The sequence below is a fragment of the Vidua chalybeata genome, chromosome 1 (assembly GCF_026979565.1).
Source record: "Vidua chalybeata isolate OUT-0048 chromosome 1, bVidCha1 merged haplotype, whole genome shotgun sequence".
Taxonomy (NCBI): domain Eukaryota; kingdom Metazoa; phylum Chordata; class Aves; order Passeriformes; family Viduidae; genus Vidua; species Vidua chalybeata.
Window position 1 is genome coordinate 6,603,785 of NC_071530.1, and position 19,778 is coordinate 6,623,562.

Sequence of the window (19,778 nt, forward strand, 5' to 3'; positions counted from 1 at the left end):
TTCATTTAATTTCTTGTATTTAATTGTGAATTACATATATCTGTTTTATTAGGTCAAGAAAGCAGAATTTTAGAAAGTGCTTATACAATAGCAGGTTTTACTGAAGATAAAATTCTGAGGGAGCTTATGGTAGTTTGTATTAAATTTGTCCAATAATTTCACTTTTGAGCTATGCATTGATGTTTGTTTCCAGTCTGTTGATGTGCTTGGCTTCATGATAATACTGTCTTTGTTGTAGGACAGTATTCCTACTCATACGAACTAATATTAGCCTGCTTTCCCACTAATACAAACGATATAATTTCTGTGATGAAGTGCTGAAGAATGACTAGATTGGGAAAATCTGTTAGTGGTAATAGGAATTTGTTTTTAAAGTCTTTTGAGAGTTGTTTTGAAACAAAATTCTCAGTAAATTTTCTAGTAATTCTTGGTAATATTTTCTAGTTGCAAATATCAATCTCAGTACAGAATTCAGGTTTGTCAGGTGGAGGAGCTTCCCCTTTTTTACAAAATAACTTTGTGGATAAGATTTTCCAAGTGAATCAGAAATTAGGTGTGTTTTCATTTCTCTCTCATTCCCTTTTCTTGGACTGTAAATGAAGAGCATTATTGCTGCCACAAACAGTTCCAGCACAGGTTCTCTGCTGTCATCTAACAGCTCTGCAGTTGGCCTTCCCATGTCTCCCCATCCCAAGATTTTTTCTGAGAAGCCAGGAAAATTATTAAGTTACTTAACAGTTTGACTGGCTTGTTTGGAAAGTGTCACTGTGGCAGTTTCTGAACCTGGAAGGAAAGGACAGACTGAAAAAAATCTGAGTGGGGAATCAGCATCAAGTGTTAAAATCCTTATTCTGTTAAGAGCTATTCTCACATTTAATTTGGTCAGTGGCTGAAGGTTAGCTGTTCTTGTGTTCAACACTGTTGTTGCATTCCTTCAACTCACTTTTATGAAAAAGTCCTATGCTAAAAAGACAGAGAGCTTTATAGTTAAAGCAAGTGTAATAATCTCAAAAGATTACCTTTTCTGAGTATGAAAGTGATTTTTCCTACCTAAAGGTCTCTAACTACTTTGAATAAGGAGCCTAGATTGCTATTTAACCTTGAAAAAGGCTTTCCATCCAACAGAAAGTATTGCATTTTAGAGACTTTCCACAATGAAGTATTTTGGTGTCGGAGTGGGAAAATTGAGAGTAACCTTTCAACCCAGTTTTTAAGGTGACAAACTGTAGTAGAAATTTGTGTGAGAACAAGCAATGAAATCTTGGCCTAGGCTTGGTTTCGTCACAGGGGGTTATTTGCAAGGATGGGGAAAAGCCTTTTTCCTCTACTCAGTTTTTACTCTACTTTTGTAGGTCATCCACATATTCCAGTGTTGTGATACAGTAGGAATTCAGTCTAGAGACTGAACAGTGAGGACCATATGTAGATTTTTACAGACTAGAACACATTCTAGTAACATACAGGCAAGGTGAAAAACTAGGAAATACCAGAGGGATCATCTGTATAAATACATGAAGTGTAAATAACTTGCCAGTAAACTGATAATTGAGTCAATAATGAAACAAAGCTGCCTCTTGCATTTAGTGTTCCTCTTTCTCTGTCCTCTTCCTTTTCCTCAAGTTTACCAGGTAAAGAAATATGATTTATAGATATTGGAACAATGGAAGATTACAAATACTACTTACAGATCTGCTTTTGCAAATGTTTTAAGACTGGAACTCATGTCTAAGTGACTGAAGGATTTAAATTGTGTTATGTTGGTTTATCAATTTGGACTTTGGGACCAACAGATTCAGCAAAAATTACTGTGTGGGGTTTTTTTTCTCTGCCTAAAAGAAAATGAACTTCCTTCCATGTACCTTTTTAGATCGCCCACCATGGCTGGAGGGCTGTTTGCCATGGATCGCGAGTACTTCAATGAGCTTGGGCAGTACGACAGTGGCATGGACATCTGGGGAGGAGAAAACCTGGAAATATCTTTTCGGGTAATCAGAGAATTTACAGCTCTGTAGTTGAATGTTTCTGGCTTTTTCTTGGTTTGGTGATGGAGCTTTTCATAATAGCTGTAAAGAAGCATAGGAAAAGAAGAATTATGCAAGTTTCTGAAATTAGTTTATAGCAATGTGTAATGAATTTCACAAGTTGATTAGAGATGTGTGGCTCACAGCAATATTGCTAAGATGTAAGCTTAGTATATTTCCTTAGACAGTTCAGCCTCCTTTTTGAGGACCTGGAAATGTAAAGTTTTCTGGAAGTAAATTGAGAGTCATGGAGAGGAGTCATCTTGGTTGGAAAAGTAATGAGAAAATCATAATCAGATGTTCTGAAAATGGAGCTGCATTGGGCTTCCTGTATTTTCTCTCATCTTCCCTGTCACTCCACTGAAATAAAAACAACTTACTGTGCTTAATGTTGTGCTTCTCTCTTTATTTTTGTAAGGGGCATTCATCAACAGGTTTGACAAGAGTCTGCCTGAAAATGATATGCTATCATGACAGATATGAAAAGGGGATTAAAAGGTGAAGTTATAAAAAACAAACAAACAAACATAAAACCAGACACACAACCGCCAAAACTTTAGAGAATCTGTCAGTTAGAGAAATCAAGATTAGTGTTCAAAAATAAGAACTGGAATTTCATACATTTGAGTGACTTTAAAGGAGTGTGTACTGAATAAATAAAATCTTTGAATTTTCAGTGTAAATGTAATTATTAGGTATCTGAGTAGGAGTGTGTGGAGTGTGAGGAGATCATTGTTGTTATCTTGTAATACACAGTTTCAGTAAAAAGGGCTTTGAACTATTGGAGCACATTCAGAGAATTTAGAGCTTCTGGAAGTCCATGTCTCTCTGGGGGAGGGTTGGAAAGAAGTTGAGTTTTAAAAGTGACTTGATTATGAACTGCTAATGTGGGACAATTTTCTGGGCCTGGAGGACATATTAGTCCATCAAAGGGCCAGTGCTGGTAATTTGCTGGGAGATGAAGTTAAAAAAGCAATTTTAAAAACATAAATGGAAGTAGAGTGTAAATAAATATAGATCCCTGGTACCACTCCCGAATGTAGCATCTAAATGGGAACAGTGTTTCCGAGTTCCCCTATCTTAACAGAAACAAACAGCTCTGTCCAATAAGTTTCCATACTTAGCTGAAAAGCTCTCCAGGTTCCCTTGATGACAGAGATTGGACTTTGTTATCTGTCACAGAATTGTGGACAATTTTCATGCAGGTAAATGAATTTAGGTACCTTAGTCTGCAGGATTAGTCCTAGCCCATATATCCCAGTCTTTTCTGCTAGGTCGTTAGAGCAAAACAGCAAAATTTTCTGTTTGTCTCTTGAAAGCCATGATGTGTTTTGTGGAAAGTGTGGTCACATGAGAAAAAGAATCTTTTGTAACATGGAGATCTAAAAATCTAATTTGTCAGATAACATGACATGAAGGCCAACATTGCTGACACCTAATTCTGCATAACCTATAACCCTGCCAAGGTATCCCTTGAAGAAGGGGAGAAGTTATTGAGCAATCTGAACAGTGAATGAGCAATCTGAGCATGTTCTGTTTTTTTGTGGACAGATCTGGATGTGTGGTGGCAGACTTCTGATCATCCCCTGCTCCAGGGTGGGACACATTTTCCGTAAGAGGCGTCCCTATGGCTCTCCCGGGGGACAGGACACTATGGCTCATAACTCACTGAGGTTGGCACATGTGTGGATGGATGAATACAAGGTAAGAGACTGTTCTAGGTCGTGAAATAAGGTTATTGAATGGTTATTGACTGGTTTGTTTGTCAAAGAACTGTGTCAGAGTGAGAACTGTTATGTCTCTGATGGGGTTTTCCTTCTGTAGTCTGAACTCCTAATACTAGTTCTGAAAGGAGTTCCTAAATTCTGTAGAATTGTCATTTGGCTTTTGAGTACTTAAGTCTCCTCCTTGTTACTTTACTGCCTGCAGGAGATTGACTTTTATGCCTTTTTAGTGAAGTAAAAGATGATGGATGAGCTTTTGTAAGCTCTGCATTGCTTTGTGTCCAAATCAGTATTACGTGGCAACCATGTACTGTGCCTTCAGGTAGTTTCCATGTTGGTGAGACAGGGATTTTTTTTTGGCTGCTTGCTTGCATTCTGTTTTAATTAGCAATCTGTTTCTTAGTCTGTTTTGCCCTGGAAGAGCAGTAAGGATTAACTTCTGGATTCAAGGGCAAGTGTATTCCTTCCTTGTCTTCAGATCTTGATACTGATGCTGTTAAACATAGATCAGGTGTTTCTGAGACCCTCATCTCTGAGATACTTAATGACATTTTGCCCTCTGAGACCATAGGATTTGCTGTGTGCTCAGATCCTGTTCTCCCTACAATTTCTATACAACATATATTTTATTAATTTTATATTCTTTAGAGGTTTATGTTTCATTCCTCATCCATTACCTTGATCTTCAATTTGAGGAACCTGTTGGAGGTCATGAATTTTTATCTCCATTCTTCATCTCTGTAATGCTTTGGTAGATCTGATCTATCACCTTCCCTTTTACTGATGTCTGGGCACAATTATTTTGTGATTAATGATGGCTTTTGCTGAAGCTTGGACTGGTTTCTTTGTTATAATTTCCAGTTGAACTGCTTTATCCAGCAAGCACTTGAACTGCTGATTCTAGCAGTCTCTTATCACAGATTTGTGTCCAGAACTTTTCCAGCTGTTTCTGTTCTGATTCTCTGATAGCTGCCAGAGAATGTATGGAAGACAAGCTTGGAAATATTTTTGTTTTTATAAGAATAATGCGAATATTTATGGCCAGTATAATTTACCAGAGCAATCTAACAATCCACAGTACAAAGATAGGACTTAAAAGAGTAAATATCAGTATTTAATAAATGAAATGGCATAAGGGAAATGATTCAGCAAAGTTTTCATAACTGTCAAAAGCAAAATGCAAAAGTATTACTTCATGTATACAGTGGTAATAAATAACACATGCAAGGTAGATTACCAGCATTTGAATTTCAACCAGGAAAGAGGAAGCTGGAATAGCAGAGCTACTTTTTGAAGCAGGCCAGATTGTGATGTCCAGTCTGTCTCCAGACTGTCTCAGAGCTGGCCAACAGTCCAGTGTACACCAAGTACCTATTTCCCATTCCTCTGCTGTTAAAATAGCATCAGTGATACATCAAGCACATCCAAATACTCAAAGATCTTGATGAGGAGAGATGTGTAACTTGTCCAGAGGTGATGCTGTCTGTTCTGGGTATCAGAGAGCAGGAAATAATTGAAAACTGTCAGAACCACGTCATGGTGGGTGGATTCTAGATGTCTCCTAGAGATGAATCCAGCAACATACCATAGTTCAGTGCCCTAAAAACTGAATTCTAAATGGTACCTAGTAAACAAATTAATATGCAAATACAATGCCTTTTTTGTGGGCTCTGTAAATCTATCTGGAATTAAATGCTAAATGGGGATTTTTTCACAGTTTTAGCAATAGTATTTGTCCCACACACATTCATGAGTTCCTGTTTGTCCCCATTGTCTCTGCATTGGAGTGAAGCAGCACATGAGATTGGGTTGGAATCTTAACCTTTCTTCAACTAATCTGTAAGACTCTTGATTATCATAATAAAATAGAATGTGAGAAGAATAACATTGTGTGAACCTTTTTGGAGATGATGCAGATGAATGGAAAGAACTGGGCTTCCCAGAAAGCCCAGGTGACAGTTCTGATTATTCACATGAATAAGGTGTGTTCCCACTTAACTTCATTATATTAGCCCCATTTATAGGTCTATTCTGGAATTGTTTTACCCTGATCATTTGTAAAATTGGAAGGCTGGAAACTGTGCAAGACAAAACACACTGGAATCCCACAACAATGAAAACGATCCATTGAACAATCAAAATAATTTCAAGAAACCTTTGTCAGATGAGGTTGCTGATGATACGTGTATCTGGTTTTTACATACTGATTTTAGGATGCCTGTACTGACAATGGAATAAAGTCAGGGGCTGATTTGTTTCTTCCTCAAGGTGGCATCTAAAAAAGATCAGCAAATTTGTACCCAAGAATTATCTTGATAAAAAAAATCCCTCAGTTAGAAAGATTAGCTCAGAGTTAGGCAAGATTAAATCTCACTTCCTGTGACAATGCAAGCACTGCAATTTCCTACTGCCAGTTTCAAACCACTGGTTGAAAGCACTAGCAAAATGAAATTAAATTTTGGGAGTTCTGAAAAAAGGAAAAAATTGGGAATCAGTAATCTGAAATTTTTCCCCTCTTTTCCCCAACCTGTTTCTCTTAAATACAGGAGCAGTATTTTGCTTTGAGACCTGAGCTGAGGACGAGGAGCTATGGAAATATCACCGACCGTGTAGAACTGAGGAAGAGATTAAACTGCAAGTCATTTAAGTGGTATTTAGATAACATCTACCCCGAGATGCAAATATCTGGGCCCAATGCCAAAGCTCCACAGCCAGTTTTTATTAATAGAGCACAGAAACGACCAAAAATAATCCAGCGTGGAAGGGTAAGAGAAACTTAAATATATAGAATTCTGGTGTGTTAATTATTATGAGACTCTTTTTCCTTAAAGATTTGCTCAAATACAACAAAAATAGTCTGTTTCCATAAGTTTTGCAACAAGTTCTCTTGAAAATAACAGGATTTGTGTCAAATCAGTTCCAGTCTGATCTATATTTCAGGTCATCCTTACACTAGATACTGTTCCATGAAGTTTCTTACCTTGAAGTTCTGAGTTAGAAAGTTTTGCAGTGTTTAGAATGTGTTTTCATAGCTGTTGGTTCTGAAGATCGATTTGGACAGAGAGAAATTTGGCCTCAAATATTCACACTCTGTTGGTTTATGATAAGAGTACAGTGTAATTAGTTTCCAAACTCACTGCTTTTACTGGGTGATTTTCTGCAAAGGTGAACATTTGCATCTGAGGCTGATGATGGCTTTTCTAGTCTTTGCTGTTAACTAATGAACAAAAGATGAGTTTTTCTCTTCTTTTTTTTTTCTTCAAAGTAGAAGTGAAGAAAGAAATTTTTTGTGTGTTCATGAAGTAAATCATGATTAAATTCATGCCTTAGCTCTGACACCTTTGCTTATGGGTTTGTATGCAGGCAGAGTCACCAGACAGCTGCATCTGCTCTTTCCAGGGTCAAATTCACTTGATGTGTGTGTTTTATGCTTCCCCAAAATAATGGATAGTTTCAAACCCAAGACAACTATCTTGGTGTCTTCTCTGTGGAAGAAAATACTCTGGAATAAACTGCTCACACATAATGGCTAGCAGGTTCCCTTTTAGCTCAGTAGTTGGAGGCATTTAGTAGTGATGTCCCCACAGGCTGCAGTAGCTGCTGATGATGGCTGGTTCTGCAAGAAGTGAGTCAGGACCTGTGTTCATGCAGGACCTAATGACACCATTAGATTTTTTGCTTGGAAGCAGCTGTGTGGGAATCCTCAATTTGTGCAGTATTTTTATAGCAATATCCCAGCCAAGCTGTGAAGTTTATGTGATTTCCTTGAATAAAACTGATGGGCTGATTCCCCTAGTTGTTGGATGCTGTTACTCCCCTAGTCAGACCTTTTCTTCTTACTTTTAAAATTTAATAGCTTTCTGCTTTCATTCAGACAGAAATTTAGCTGAGAAGTTGTTGATTTTGGAGAGAACTCCTTGAATGATCTGAATATCTCAGTAACACTTAAGGTTAAATCTTCCCTGCAGTTATTTACCGTGGTTTAATTTTGAGGAAAACTATGTGCACCCTTAAGAAATGGGGAAAATAAGCAGAAAAATGCAGTTCCTTGGCTTGGTTCTCTGGGGTTCAAGAATTATACCCAGCATTGTATGAGAGAGTCAGCTTTGGCTCTAATGGCTGTATAAACTATTTCCAGATGCCTGCAAGGAACAGAATGATCAGCCAATGTCACCACTGCATGCCAGACTCTTTAGGATTTGGGAGGAATCACTCCAAATCTCAGTTTATTCTCAAAAACTAATTGGGCCACAGATAAGTGGTGGTTTGATAGCTGGGAAGAAATGTAATGATCACAAATGGTTGCAGCTGTTACCAGTGTTATCCAATGCTGGCCATGATGGCCAATAAAAAAAAAGGACAAAAATCATACAAAACTCATGTACTCTATGGTTTAAAAATCTTCTGTTGTGTGAGGAATAATGCAAATGAAATCTGTGCTAGATCTGGGGTGTGAGGAAATGTTACTTAGAATGTCTTGTGTAATTTGTTTTAGATGTGTGTGGGGAACAGGAGAAGCATGGTGCACCCAAGGCAATTGTTGATATGCCCTGGGACAGCTATTTCCAGAAATGGTGTTTAGTGAAAAATATTATTTGGTATTTGTGCTAATTGTTGCTATCATGTGATCGAGCAGTTTGTTCCTTTTATTACTGGAAGTCTATTTTGGTTTCCAAAAATTTGTAGTGTCAATAGCAATGCCAAGACAGCTATGGATGTCTTCATAATAAAGTTCAGCTGGCTAGTTAATCAGCCTGGCCTGGCATTCAGGACATTCTTTTTTCCTCTACATCCAGTTCCAGATTGGAAATAAGTATTTTTAATGTGGGTGTCAGATCTGAGGCCCTGCCATCTCTCAGCTTGTAGTGTGCAGGCAGTGTTTGCTGCCTGCAGAGCCTGATCCCCACCACATCAGGGGAAGAGAAATAATCAGGCTGAAAAGAAGTCATCTGCTGGCCAGCAGTTAGTTCAGAGCATGTGTGTAATTTAAAGCCAGAATTAGAGGTACTTTGTCTGCCTGAGTACATCTGTGGGGATACATCAAGATATTAATGATTTTTTGATTCTTGAAATAGAACAACCTAAACTTTGTACAGCAGAAAATGCCTTGGATGTCTCTTAGGGTGGGCATCATTGTTCAAATCAGGAGAGAGTGCCAGCTTGCTGAGAGCCTCCTTGTTTGCTCTGATGGTAGATGCTTACAGTTCTGCATCACAGGACAGGCTTCTGACTTGAATTCAGTCCTCTGATACACCATTCCCCTAAATCAGACTAGGTAGGGCATTAGAGCAAAAATAGCATTTGGATGCTTGTAAAATGTTCTCTTCCTTCCTGATCCATCAGTAAAATACCATAGCTGATAACAGTGGCTTTTCAGTTACGTAAATGATCTTGAAAATCAATTTGCAAACAACATAAATCTCTAAAATTGTTTTTATTTCAGTAATTCCTGCTCCTTTCTCAGGGAGGTGGTCCTGTTTCATGATGAGAAGCTGTAGGAGGACCTTATGTTTAAGCTAAACTGTAGTAAAATGCAGTTTATATAGTACAGTCAATATTCTTGAGTAGAATTTGTAGGGCCTTAGACTTCCATGGAGAGTGAAGAGAGCAAAGAACCTTGACAGAGTAGAGCCAGTATGTGTGTGCTGCAGTTGTACCAGAGACAGAGATCTTGATGTAATTAGAAAGCAAATTGGAACTGTTTAATGCAGTTTTTTCTCCAAATTATCTGAAAAACAGAATGATATTTTAAAAGGGAAGATTTTTTAATTGCTGGAAGTGTTGGCTGAGTTTTTTTGAGCACACTAGGAGTTCTAGGGCTGTTTTTTACTGACTATCAAACTGTTTTCCTTTCATAGCTGTATCACCTCCAAACCAACAAATGCCTGGTTGCCCAGGGCCACCCAAGTCAGAAAGGAGGCCTGGTGGTGGTTCGGGAATGTGACTACAACGATCAGAACCAGGTATGAGATTCCCAATTATATTGAAGAGAAATTCTTGCCTTTAGAATGACCAATATGTTTTCCTGCTGGCAAAGTGCCCTGGTGTGACATCTCATCAGCAGACAGGCTGCTTACAGAGGGTCATTAATCCACGGGGCTGGCCAAGGACACTGTGGAGCTCCTACTGATGCTGAGTGTTGGATATTATCATCTCCTGTCTTTATGGTGTGAATTTCTCTATTTGGCTGAAGGCTGCCCTAAAGTGGCTCCTGATGGGTTCATAATCCACTGATTGGCACTTCAGAATTTGTAGCAGCTCTTTCAGATGGTTCCTCATAGTGGAATTTAAAGCAGCCCTTTCCTGCCCTGCTGGTGTTTGTGTACTGCACAACCAGTCCTCTGCTGCTGGAGTGGCTGCAGTTTGGGACAAATGAACGATTTGGTGTTAAATAAAGGGAATTCAGAAGCTTCTTTAACTACAGGTGAATTGCTGATCTGGGGATTAATTTGGGATAGATGTGAAAACCTAATGAGAATTTTTGTATCGCTACATGAGGCCTTTGCTGTTTCACTTCTTTCAGGTGACAGAAATTCAGGACTTGGATAAAAAGTCTCCAGGATAGAGAGATCTTCAGCTAATGCCATAAAGGCTTACATAGCTAAGAACTACTCTGAGAACATTATGATTTAGGAGCCCGTGGGACACAATTCTAAAAGCTAGGTTGGATCTAAAGAGAAAAGTAATCAAAGACACAGAATAAATGGAGCATGGGATGTAAAGCAGCATAGCTTTAGTAAAGGTGGGTTGTACTGGACTGACTTGATGCTCTATGATATGGTTTTCAGAGTATGGAAACTGCAGCAGTGGAAGCAGAGTGATTTGTGATAGTCCCAGCAAAATGCTGTGTGCTTTGTCCCCTAATGGACTTTCTGCCTCCTATTGTGGCCTCACCAGCTGAGTGTGACAGAGGAAGACAGAGGGGTGTTTGCAGTTCTCTGGATAAGTGTGGCTGGCTCTTGACATGTGGCCTTCAGGTCCAGTTGTCAGACAGGAGCAAGTACAAGTACATCCTTGTACTTCACCTTGAGAAACCATTGAGCATTGAGAAATCATCACTGCGACCAAATTACCACTTCCTGTGTTAAAGGTAGATTAATTAAAGCTGGCATGGGAAAGGAGTTTTTCCTATTTGATCTATTCCATTAGCTGTAAGACAGTCAGCAAGTCTTGTAAATATAAAGTGTGTATATATATATATAAAGTAATATAAAGTAACTGATGGGCACCATCATCACCAAGTGATTGTATGTTTGCAGTGCCAAAGCTGCAATTCTGAGCCATTCTGTCTTTGGGTGAGAAAGCCTGGGCATGGTGTCCACACAGTTATGCTTCCCTTCTCCTTGCTGCAATATTTCTCATAATAAAGTGCCACAAGCCTGAAGGAAAAACTCTGTTGATTTTCCACATTAAAGCTTTTTTCTGACTTTTTTTTAATCCAGGAGAACAAACTTCAGTTATCCCTTTGGTGCTGAGGAAGACAAATCTGTGCTCTGATTGTTGATCTTTGGCTTCTTTTCTCATGAATCTGGTTTACTAGTGGTAAATTTAGCAATTATTTCTCATTAAAAAAAACTGGCTGTGCTATCTTCTTTCACAATGATTTTGTTCTCCAACCAAGTATGTCAACCAATACTGTTTTTCTGCTATTAGACTTTTGTTCTCCTAATAAATCCCAAGAGTGCATTCAGCCAACTTGCTGTCATAACCTCTTGAACAATCTTGCTATAGATATGTGAGAACAATGTAAAGAAAGATGACATTTATTTAGCAGCTACTTATAAAAATAGCAAGAAACATCCTGACTATTGGAAGCTTTAAACTGTCATTTCATTCAACTTGTTGGCATTTTCAGCTGGTTTTGCTCTAGAATTATCTGGTTTATGCCTTTGTCCTAGGAAAAAGCCTGTGTTTGGTCTGGTGAATGCATGTGAGAGCTGACCAGCCTCTCTAAAGTCATGGGACTGGCCTTAAAAGCAATTCTGTTTTGCCTTTGGTTTATACTTGCTTTGTTTCATCTAGCCTTCATGGCTGCTAAGGAATTTCAAATTCTCATTTAACTTGGACTTAAATAACAGGTATTCTGTAGCTTTCAATTGTATCAGCATTATGGGCAATCCTTTTCATTGTAGTTGACTTAGATGGTCATCATTAAGTAGAGTTGAAAATTAGTCAAGCACATCTCACTGTCTTGTTTTCTCAGATTTGACATGACTGACATTCAGTTCATATTTTTGCTATAGGAAGAAAGTAATAAGGGAAGTGGTTCTTGTATCTGGAAAATGTATTAAAAATTATCTCTTTAAGTTATAATGAAAACTAGGGTGCTTTGTTAAGTGTAATAGAAAGTCTGGGATAATTCTGGGGACTGAACAGAAATTCAGGAATAAGTAATGAAAATCTTGTTAGAAATAAGTGGAAGAGGTGATGGGATCTTACAGAGTAGAGGTTTGAAGTGACAGAAGAGGCATTCTGTGCTCTGGACCTTGAAAAAATGTACTCAAGCACAGAACTTCAGAAAAGGTCTGTTAACATTCCTGTAGCACTTAATAAATGTAAGAACATGTCCTTTACAAGCTGTTCAGGACTCAGGAACTACAAGGTCTTGCTCCCACATGCAATTCTTCTGTAAGATCTCTCTCCTTAAATCTCTAGATCATGGCTATTAGTTAGCTTTTCTGACACAGCACACGTCTGGAGTGAGTGTGAAGATGTGCAAATTGTCTTGCTCTTTTTCCATAAGGCACAATTCTTTGGTCCCTCTAATGTTTGTCTCGAAGCATCACTGGCACACTGAACTGTGGAGCAGAGGGCACATACCTGCTTTGGAATGACCTTCAGAAGGATGCTGGGTTTTCAGAGTAGCAATAGCTTCAAACAATGATTGGAGTTCACCAAACGTGGCTGCTTGTGGTGATTGTCACAGGCTGTTTGGTGCTGTGATGCCATTGCTATCCATAATAACAGGAGCTGAAGTATCTGCAGGTGGATGTGATGGTGCAAATGGCTGGGCACATCTCCTCTTCTGAGCTGAGGCAGCTTTTTTGTGCTCTTAAGCTGAATTTTAATCTTTTACAAACTGTCTGACAGAATAATATAGCCACGCCAAGCTAAGCAACAGATTGTAACTGGAAGTACTGGAATACTCAATGGGTCATGGCAGGGATTTTCTTTCAGACAAAGGGCTGTGTCTGCAGTGGTTACTGTCTTGTATTTACTGAAATTTTTCAATGTATTTTACTAGTACTAGTGAAATTTGCAGATCAGATAAAAATGTGTATCCACAAAGCTTTGCCAGTTGGCCAGCCATGCCTTTTGCTGCACTCCACTGATCTCTGAAAGCCAAGGGGTAGGCAGATGTTTCCTGGCTTATTTCTTACTATTTTGGAATTCAGGAGAAGGCTGTGGGATTTGTCTGAGTCACATGAAGGAAGTAAAGTCCTGAAGGTACTGAAGTCCTAGGAAGCCTCAGTCTTAAATCTGTAAATAGCTTAAACTACATTTTGAAGGGTCTGAATTAAACATCCAGTTCTTCCTAAGCTGCACCTGTGTAAAAGAAGTTTAGACTAACAGAATTCATACTTTGGACCTCCTCCCATTTATTTTGTCCACAAGATCTACTGTAGCACATGCTGTGCACCTGTCTGAAGGTGTCCATGCACTTTTCATGAAACCTGTTGCCTGTCTTGAGAGGCAGGGAGAAAAAGCTGCTAGGAAGAGGCCAGTCCTACAGCATTCACCAAATTAAGTATTTTATTTAACAACAAACATGATCTATTTCATTATGGAGAGGGGATTTTTCCGTAACATCTGCCATTTAGGTTTTATTTGAAAACAGAAATTATTCATTATACTCTAATTACATCTCATTGATTTTGTTTGATACCAGTGAAAATGGCCAGTGACTTTCCCTAGACCTTTGGACCAAATCATTGCCATGTGTCTCTGGGGGACAACAATTAAAAGTGCTGCTTTCCTGAGTGTGGGAATTGGACACAATCCCAGTTTTAGAATCCAAAGTCTCCACAGTGATGCTCTCCTAACTCTGCTAGTTAGGAAGTGTGTGCAGGTTGAAAATATCCTGCACCTCTGTTGCCTCTTTTTTTTAATAGATTAGATTTTTTATGGTTGTGTTTGGGTTTTTTTTTTTTTTTTTTTAGAAAATACACAGAATAAAAGAAGAGAGCTCTCAGAAATGAGACATAAATCCTGAGAAGGCACCTTTCTGCTTATAGACTTAAGCTGTCTGCCAGGAGTTTCTTTCTTATATGGGGCTGTTGCTCCTGACAGCCTTTAGCAACAAGAGCTGAACATTACCCTTTCAGTCCTCAGCAGAAAATAAGTTAATAATTTTTGGAGTATGCAAAGGCTTGCAGTTGTGTAACTAAGAAACCTCATGGGGTGGCTTTGCTTTCCCGGTGTTTGAATCTGTTAATTATCTGCAAATTTATAGCGATACTCTAATCTGGATTTGGAACCAAATTTTGGTCTATTTTTCTTCTTTCCTTTGTTTTCTACACTAAACACAGAATTAGCTTGAAATTAATTTTGGCTGTCTTGTGTAAGCCTTTCTGGAGAAATATCACCCTGGATTTAACCACTGTCTTGTGTTCTTTGCCATTACTCAGCTTTTGATTGAAGATCTGTTCCCTGTGTCACTGCAGTCTTCTCTCTTCATTCTTACCAGTTCATCTCTTGTTTGGATTTGGCTCCACCATTGTTCTTTCCATAGTAATTCTCTCTGGCAAGTCCTGCTACTTCTCCATTCTCTCCTCCCTCTTTAATCTTGCCATGCTCTTTTACATGGCAGGCTTTCAACAGAAAAGACTATTTTAGAAGGCACAAAATGCCTGAGGTTGGGGCAAATTTTAATGTGTTCTCTGCACTTCTTCCAAGGAGGCCTTCCTTGTGTTGTAATAGTCACTGTGATAATGAACTATGTGCTTTCCAGTCATACTGTCCAACTGAGGCTGTGTCCCAAATCCCAGCACCCCCCAGAAGGCTGCTTTTAGTTTCATAGGCCAAAAAAAGAGACAAATCAAAATTTATGTGCCTGACTTTTCTGCCTAGAGTTTGATATGCCATATTCTGACTGAAACTCATGCAGACTTAATGGAAAAAAAAAATACGCAGTGGGCATGGCAAGTGCTTCACTGAGCTGAGAAATGGGAACGGAGCTGGAACAGGAGCACAGCACAAGAACTTCATGTGTCTGTAGGTACTTCAGGGACAGGTATGAGGGGCTCAGCTCCTCTTGTTCACAGGCTCCCATGTCAGGGGGAAGGGAGTTGCCTTGCTCAACATTCCCAGAGGCTGGGAAGTGCTGTCCAGCTGCCCTGTGGGTGCCAGGGCTCCACTGTGCATTGGGAATAGCTGTCACTGGGTGTTGGGCCACATGGTCCCAGGATCTTCCCTGTACTGCGGGGCTGCACTTTCCATTTACTTCTCTTTTCTCTACCCCTCTGTAACCCAGGATGTTCTGAGGTGCACACCCCCAGGTTCCTTAATTGCTTTTGCTTTCTGGCTTGGGATTCAGACTCTCCTGTTGGTGATGGGAGCTCCAGATCTTCCACAGATGTGATCTTGGCCAAGGGAGGGAGAACCAGCAGCTCCTGCAGTTGGACCAGGCTGCTGTTCCTGCTTCCCTGAATGTCCAGCTATGCCAGATGTGCCTTGCTGAGAGCCAGCAGGGTGTGGGCATGAATGACAGCAACTGAAGGTGCCTGACACATTTCTGTGCCAAGAACAAAAATACCTGCTCTGTTCCAACAGCAGATGGGAGAGGACAGACAAGAGGCAGCTTGAGTGTGTCCTTGCTGCTTGTTGGAATTGACAGTTGTTTTTTTCAGTGTGATCACAGAGAAACTCTTCTGTCATGGAAATTCAGGAGCCAAATTGCAGTTGAAGCTCCAAATATGAATCAGTGCATTCCTGCTTCATGCAGGTGGGCCCCAGGGAAGGGGCTGCATTCAATTCTCACCGCTCACTGCAGGGCCCATCTCTGATGTCCAGATGTTGAAGCATCTCCTCTGTAGGCGAAGGAAAGGTTCAAGGAAACTGCCCTGAAATAAATGCAATAAATGTCTTTCTATCTTCTGTTTCAGGTCTGGATTTACAACGAGGATCATGAGCTGATTTTAAATAATCTGCTTTGCTTGGATGTTTCGGAAACTCGCTCGTCCGATCCCCCTCGTCTCATGAAGTGCCACGGCTCCGGTGGCTCCCAGCAGTGGACATTTGGGGTGAGTGGAGAGGCTGCCATATGGCACATTACTTGTAATCAGTGTCTCAAGCAGGGACAGTAGCACTAACAGGACATCAGGGTCGAGTTTAATTGTGACTAAACCTCAGATGTACCAAGGCAGTTGTACCAGGCCCAGCCCATGGTTCAAGCAGCCTGTACAGAAGTTGCACAGGCTTTGATGGCTGCATTTCAGTCTTAACAAGACTTTTGCTGAGCTCTGGGACATGCAGGTTCTTTGCAACAAAGAAAGGTTTCTGCAGCTCCACTGGGCCTTTCTTCTGCCAGTCACAGCCACCCACAGCACTGTGCCTCATCTGGGATATGCCAGAGAGAGCAAAATCCACCCCAGAGCTTTGTTGTGTTGCGTTTGCAGGCTTGGGAGACAGGAGGAGTCCACGTGGTGATTCCTGCTTAGTGCTTGAAGAAGCACAGGGCAGAGCAGTTGCTTCTGCCCTGTAATTGATCTCATTAGTTTAATTATTAAAGCCTGGAGCAGCCAATTCCACAAAACTGAGCCAGTGCTGCTCACACATGGAATTTGTCTCCTGGGTATTCACTCAGAGGCTGCCCCTCACATGCCCTCAGCCTAGCTGAGTGTTTGTAGCACCAACATGGTTGAACAAACAGAGCTGCCAGCCCTGCCAGTGGTGCTTCCAGCACAGCTCTGCACAGCCTGTCTCTGGTTCATACCATGCTGCTGGTTGGCAGCTCGGGTTCCCAAGGGGAGTCCCACAAGTCCTGTTGCAGCCCAGGATGGTGTGGAGATACAGAGGCAGATACCGTGTGAGCCCAGGGCTGTGTGTGTCTGACACTGGCACCAGCACTGCCACAGCCCCCAGAGGCAGTGGGAATAGTGAGCTGAACAATTCTGCTGAGCAGAGGTTATTGAAGGTTCTGCAGCTTGTGTTAGCAGGCAGGGATTTACAGGAGTGGGGGAATGGGCACTGACATTGGTGCATGTGGCTGTTGGTGATGCCTGTGGCAGGGCTGGAGAATCTGCACTTCCTGTGTGATACGTGGGCTTTGAGCTGGCCATGGCCACTGTGGGTGTGGGGGCTGGATCTGTAACAGGGTCACATTGGTGCTCATCAGTGATCCACAAGAAAAGAAAGTGACTCAAATACTAGGATTGATTAGGAAGGAGATACAAACTGAAGCAGGGAAATGTCAGCACACAATGGCAGTTTGTTTGTACTGCACATGCTGGTCCCCTCCTCTCAAAAAGGCTGAATTAGGGCTGAAGAAGGCTCAGAGGGGCATGGAAGGGCAAATGGAAGGTGTAGGACACCTTTCCTGTAAGGAATATGAGAGCTGGCTGGGGTTCTTTAGATATCAAGCCTTTTGGAACAAGGGGAAATCCATTGAGTGAGTCATTGATACAGGGAAATACTAACTGTGCACTGCCAGTTGTGGTACAAGACTTGGACTGGGGGGATATTTTGGAGGAGTGTTTTTTCTTACCATGTCCTCCTGCTTCACTGGACATCTGGTTGTGGCCATAAGCAGTGGCAGAGCCTGGCATGGCTGTTCTTGTGTATCTGCTCCCTCTGTGCAGGAGAGCAGGAGGTGGCTGCCCATGGGAGCTGCTGGGGCTGTGCAGAAAGCCCTTTCCAGACAGCTGCAACAGGCTGGTAGTAGAGGAGATGGCACAGTCCTCTACAGGTAATACAAGAATAGGGTCTGTTTTCTTGTCACTCTGGGCTGGGGTTTGGCCTTGCCCTGGCTGTGGGCACCCACCATGACCACACGCCTGTCACAGCGTGTGGCAGCTCCCCAGCGTGTGGGTGCTGGGGGCAGTGGCACTGCTAATGCATGGTCAGATGCAAAACAGGGACCTCTGCTCAGCCTGGAGAAGAGAGGGCTACAGGGAAACCTTAAAGCATCCTTGGCAGTGCCTAAGGAGGCTACAGGAGAGCTGGAGAGGGACTTGTTGCAAGAGCATGGAGTGATGTGATAAGAGGGGATGGCTTTAAACAGACAGAGGGCAGGTTTAGGTTAGATATTAGGAAGAAATTCTTTGCTGTGAGGATGGTGTAATGATGGAACAGGTTGCTCAGAGAAGCTGTGGATGCTGCATCCCTAGAAATGTTCATGGCAAAGTTGTATGGGCTTGGAGCACCCTGGTCTAGTGGAAGGTGTCCCTGCCCGTGGCAGGAGGGTTTGATCTAAATGACCTTTAAGGTCCCTCCCAACCCAAACCATTCTAGGATTCTATGACCTGTCTGCGCCCACTAGAGCCTTGTGGGGTCTCTCTTTGCTGCGTGCTGGGGAATGGGTTTGATCATCCCTCCACCTCATTAAAAGACTGTGGTATAAACAAAATGCCAACTGGAGGCCTGTGAGGACGCTAGAGCCTTTGTTCCAAAGTCTGGGTGTGGTTATGGGGTGTGCTGTACTCCACTACTGCTGTGGGTCTGGTGTGTCAGGGAGGCTGCTGAAAGGCTCATCTGTCAGGAAGGAGCACCCCCTCCCCTTGGGCATCACTTCCAGCTCCAGTTGACAACAGAGAACAGAAATTTTAGTAAATAAATCCCATCTGTCTTTGTCTGCTCTAGAAAAACAAGCGCCTGTACCAGGTCTCCGTGGGGCAGTGCCTGAAGGTGGTGGATCCACTGAGCCACAAGGGCTACGTGACCGTGGCCATCTGCGACGGGTCCCTTCCGCAGCAGTGGCACTTTGAGAGCTGAGGCAGCGAGGAGGTGGCTGAGGAGGGTTCAGCTGAGCCCTGGTTCCCCTTCAGCCACGATCTGAAGTCATTCTGGAGGGGTTTGTGTGGAGCCTTGGCTGCTGCACCTGGCACAACCCTCGAAGCACCTGCTGGAAATGCCCTGCCCTGAGGAGCTGAGTGTGGGAAGGTCCAGGTGGTCCCTGGTCACACACTGAGAGCAGCAGCCCCACTGCACCAAGAAGTGAAATTATCAGTTCCTTGGATGGTCCTGGATTATTGGACTGGTTTTAAGTAAGAGAAATCATTAGCGCAATGTAATTTAAATGGTGAGATTTCAGCTTTGTGGATCTTTTAAATGACAATGACAGAAAGAAGTCCTCCTTGACTATTTCATGCACAGTATCTCAATAATTTACATTTCTAGTATGGGATTACTGGCCAAAATTATTTTACTTTTTCTGAAAAATATTTTTATTCCATTTCATGTTCTGATAATTGTCATTTGAAATATTTAAATTTAGTACTTTTAATTTTAGGACATTTAATGTAGTTTGAGTTCTTTGCTGTCATTCGTCACCTCATATTTAAAACAAAGTAACTATTGCAAAGTCTATTTTGATGACTCATGACAGTAGCTGCATTTAAAATAAAGTATCATTTTTTTATTAATTTGTATGGCCTTACTCTTTGTAGCTGTTGGACCAGAAATCACCAACTTAGACAATAATGTGCAAACAATTTGGGTCTTCCCTTGTTTTCACTCCCTTTCTCCCTTCCTCACATCTTGGAAGGCTTGAAGGTAATTTCTGGTTTTTGTCCTCCACTTCTCTCTTTTCCTTTATTTTATTATTTCTTTGACTTCCTACCTCAGCTTCTCCAGTGTGTCTCCTGCAGAAGAGAAAAGCTGCTCTTAGCCGGTGTATTTTTTTCATAGCACCGTTGTTGGCCTTGTTTCCCACCCACCCCACAGCGACTGCCTTCCCTGGAAAGGCAGAGTTTGGATCTCAGAAGTGCCAGGACAAGCTTTGCCTTTCCACTTGGGCAGCAGAAACATTCTCCAACTGCACAAATACTCCAGCATCCACTTACTGACCCTTTGGACAGTGTGAAGAAAATAATGA

At 41.4% G+C, this 19,778-nt stretch overlaps 1 protein-coding gene across 4 annotated transcripts in view; it reads left to right on the plus strand.

Annotated features, from left to right (window-relative positions):
* Positions 1 to 19,326, plus strand: part of GALNT11 (polypeptide N-acetylgalactosaminyltransferase 11) — a 46,988-nt gene extending 27,662 nt beyond the window's left edge. For all 4 annotated transcript variants that reach the window (XM_053963418.1, XM_053963426.1, XM_053963435.1 and 1 more), the window contains exons 7-12: positions 1,868 to 1,985; positions 3,573 to 3,725; positions 6,292 to 6,510; positions 9,604 to 9,708; positions 15,850 to 15,987; positions 18,545 to 19,326. In XM_053963418.1, coding sequence (XP_053819393.1) covers positions 1,868 to 1,985; positions 3,573 to 3,725; positions 6,292 to 6,510; positions 9,604 to 9,708; positions 15,850 to 15,987; positions 18,545 to 18,676 — 865 coding nt within the window. In that variant the 3' untranslated portion in view covers positions 18,677 to 19,326. The remainder of the gene's footprint in view (positions 1 to 1,867; positions 1,986 to 3,572; positions 3,726 to 6,291; positions 6,511 to 9,603; positions 9,709 to 15,849; positions 15,988 to 18,544) is intronic.
* Positions 19,327 to 19,778: the final 452 nt, after the last annotated feature.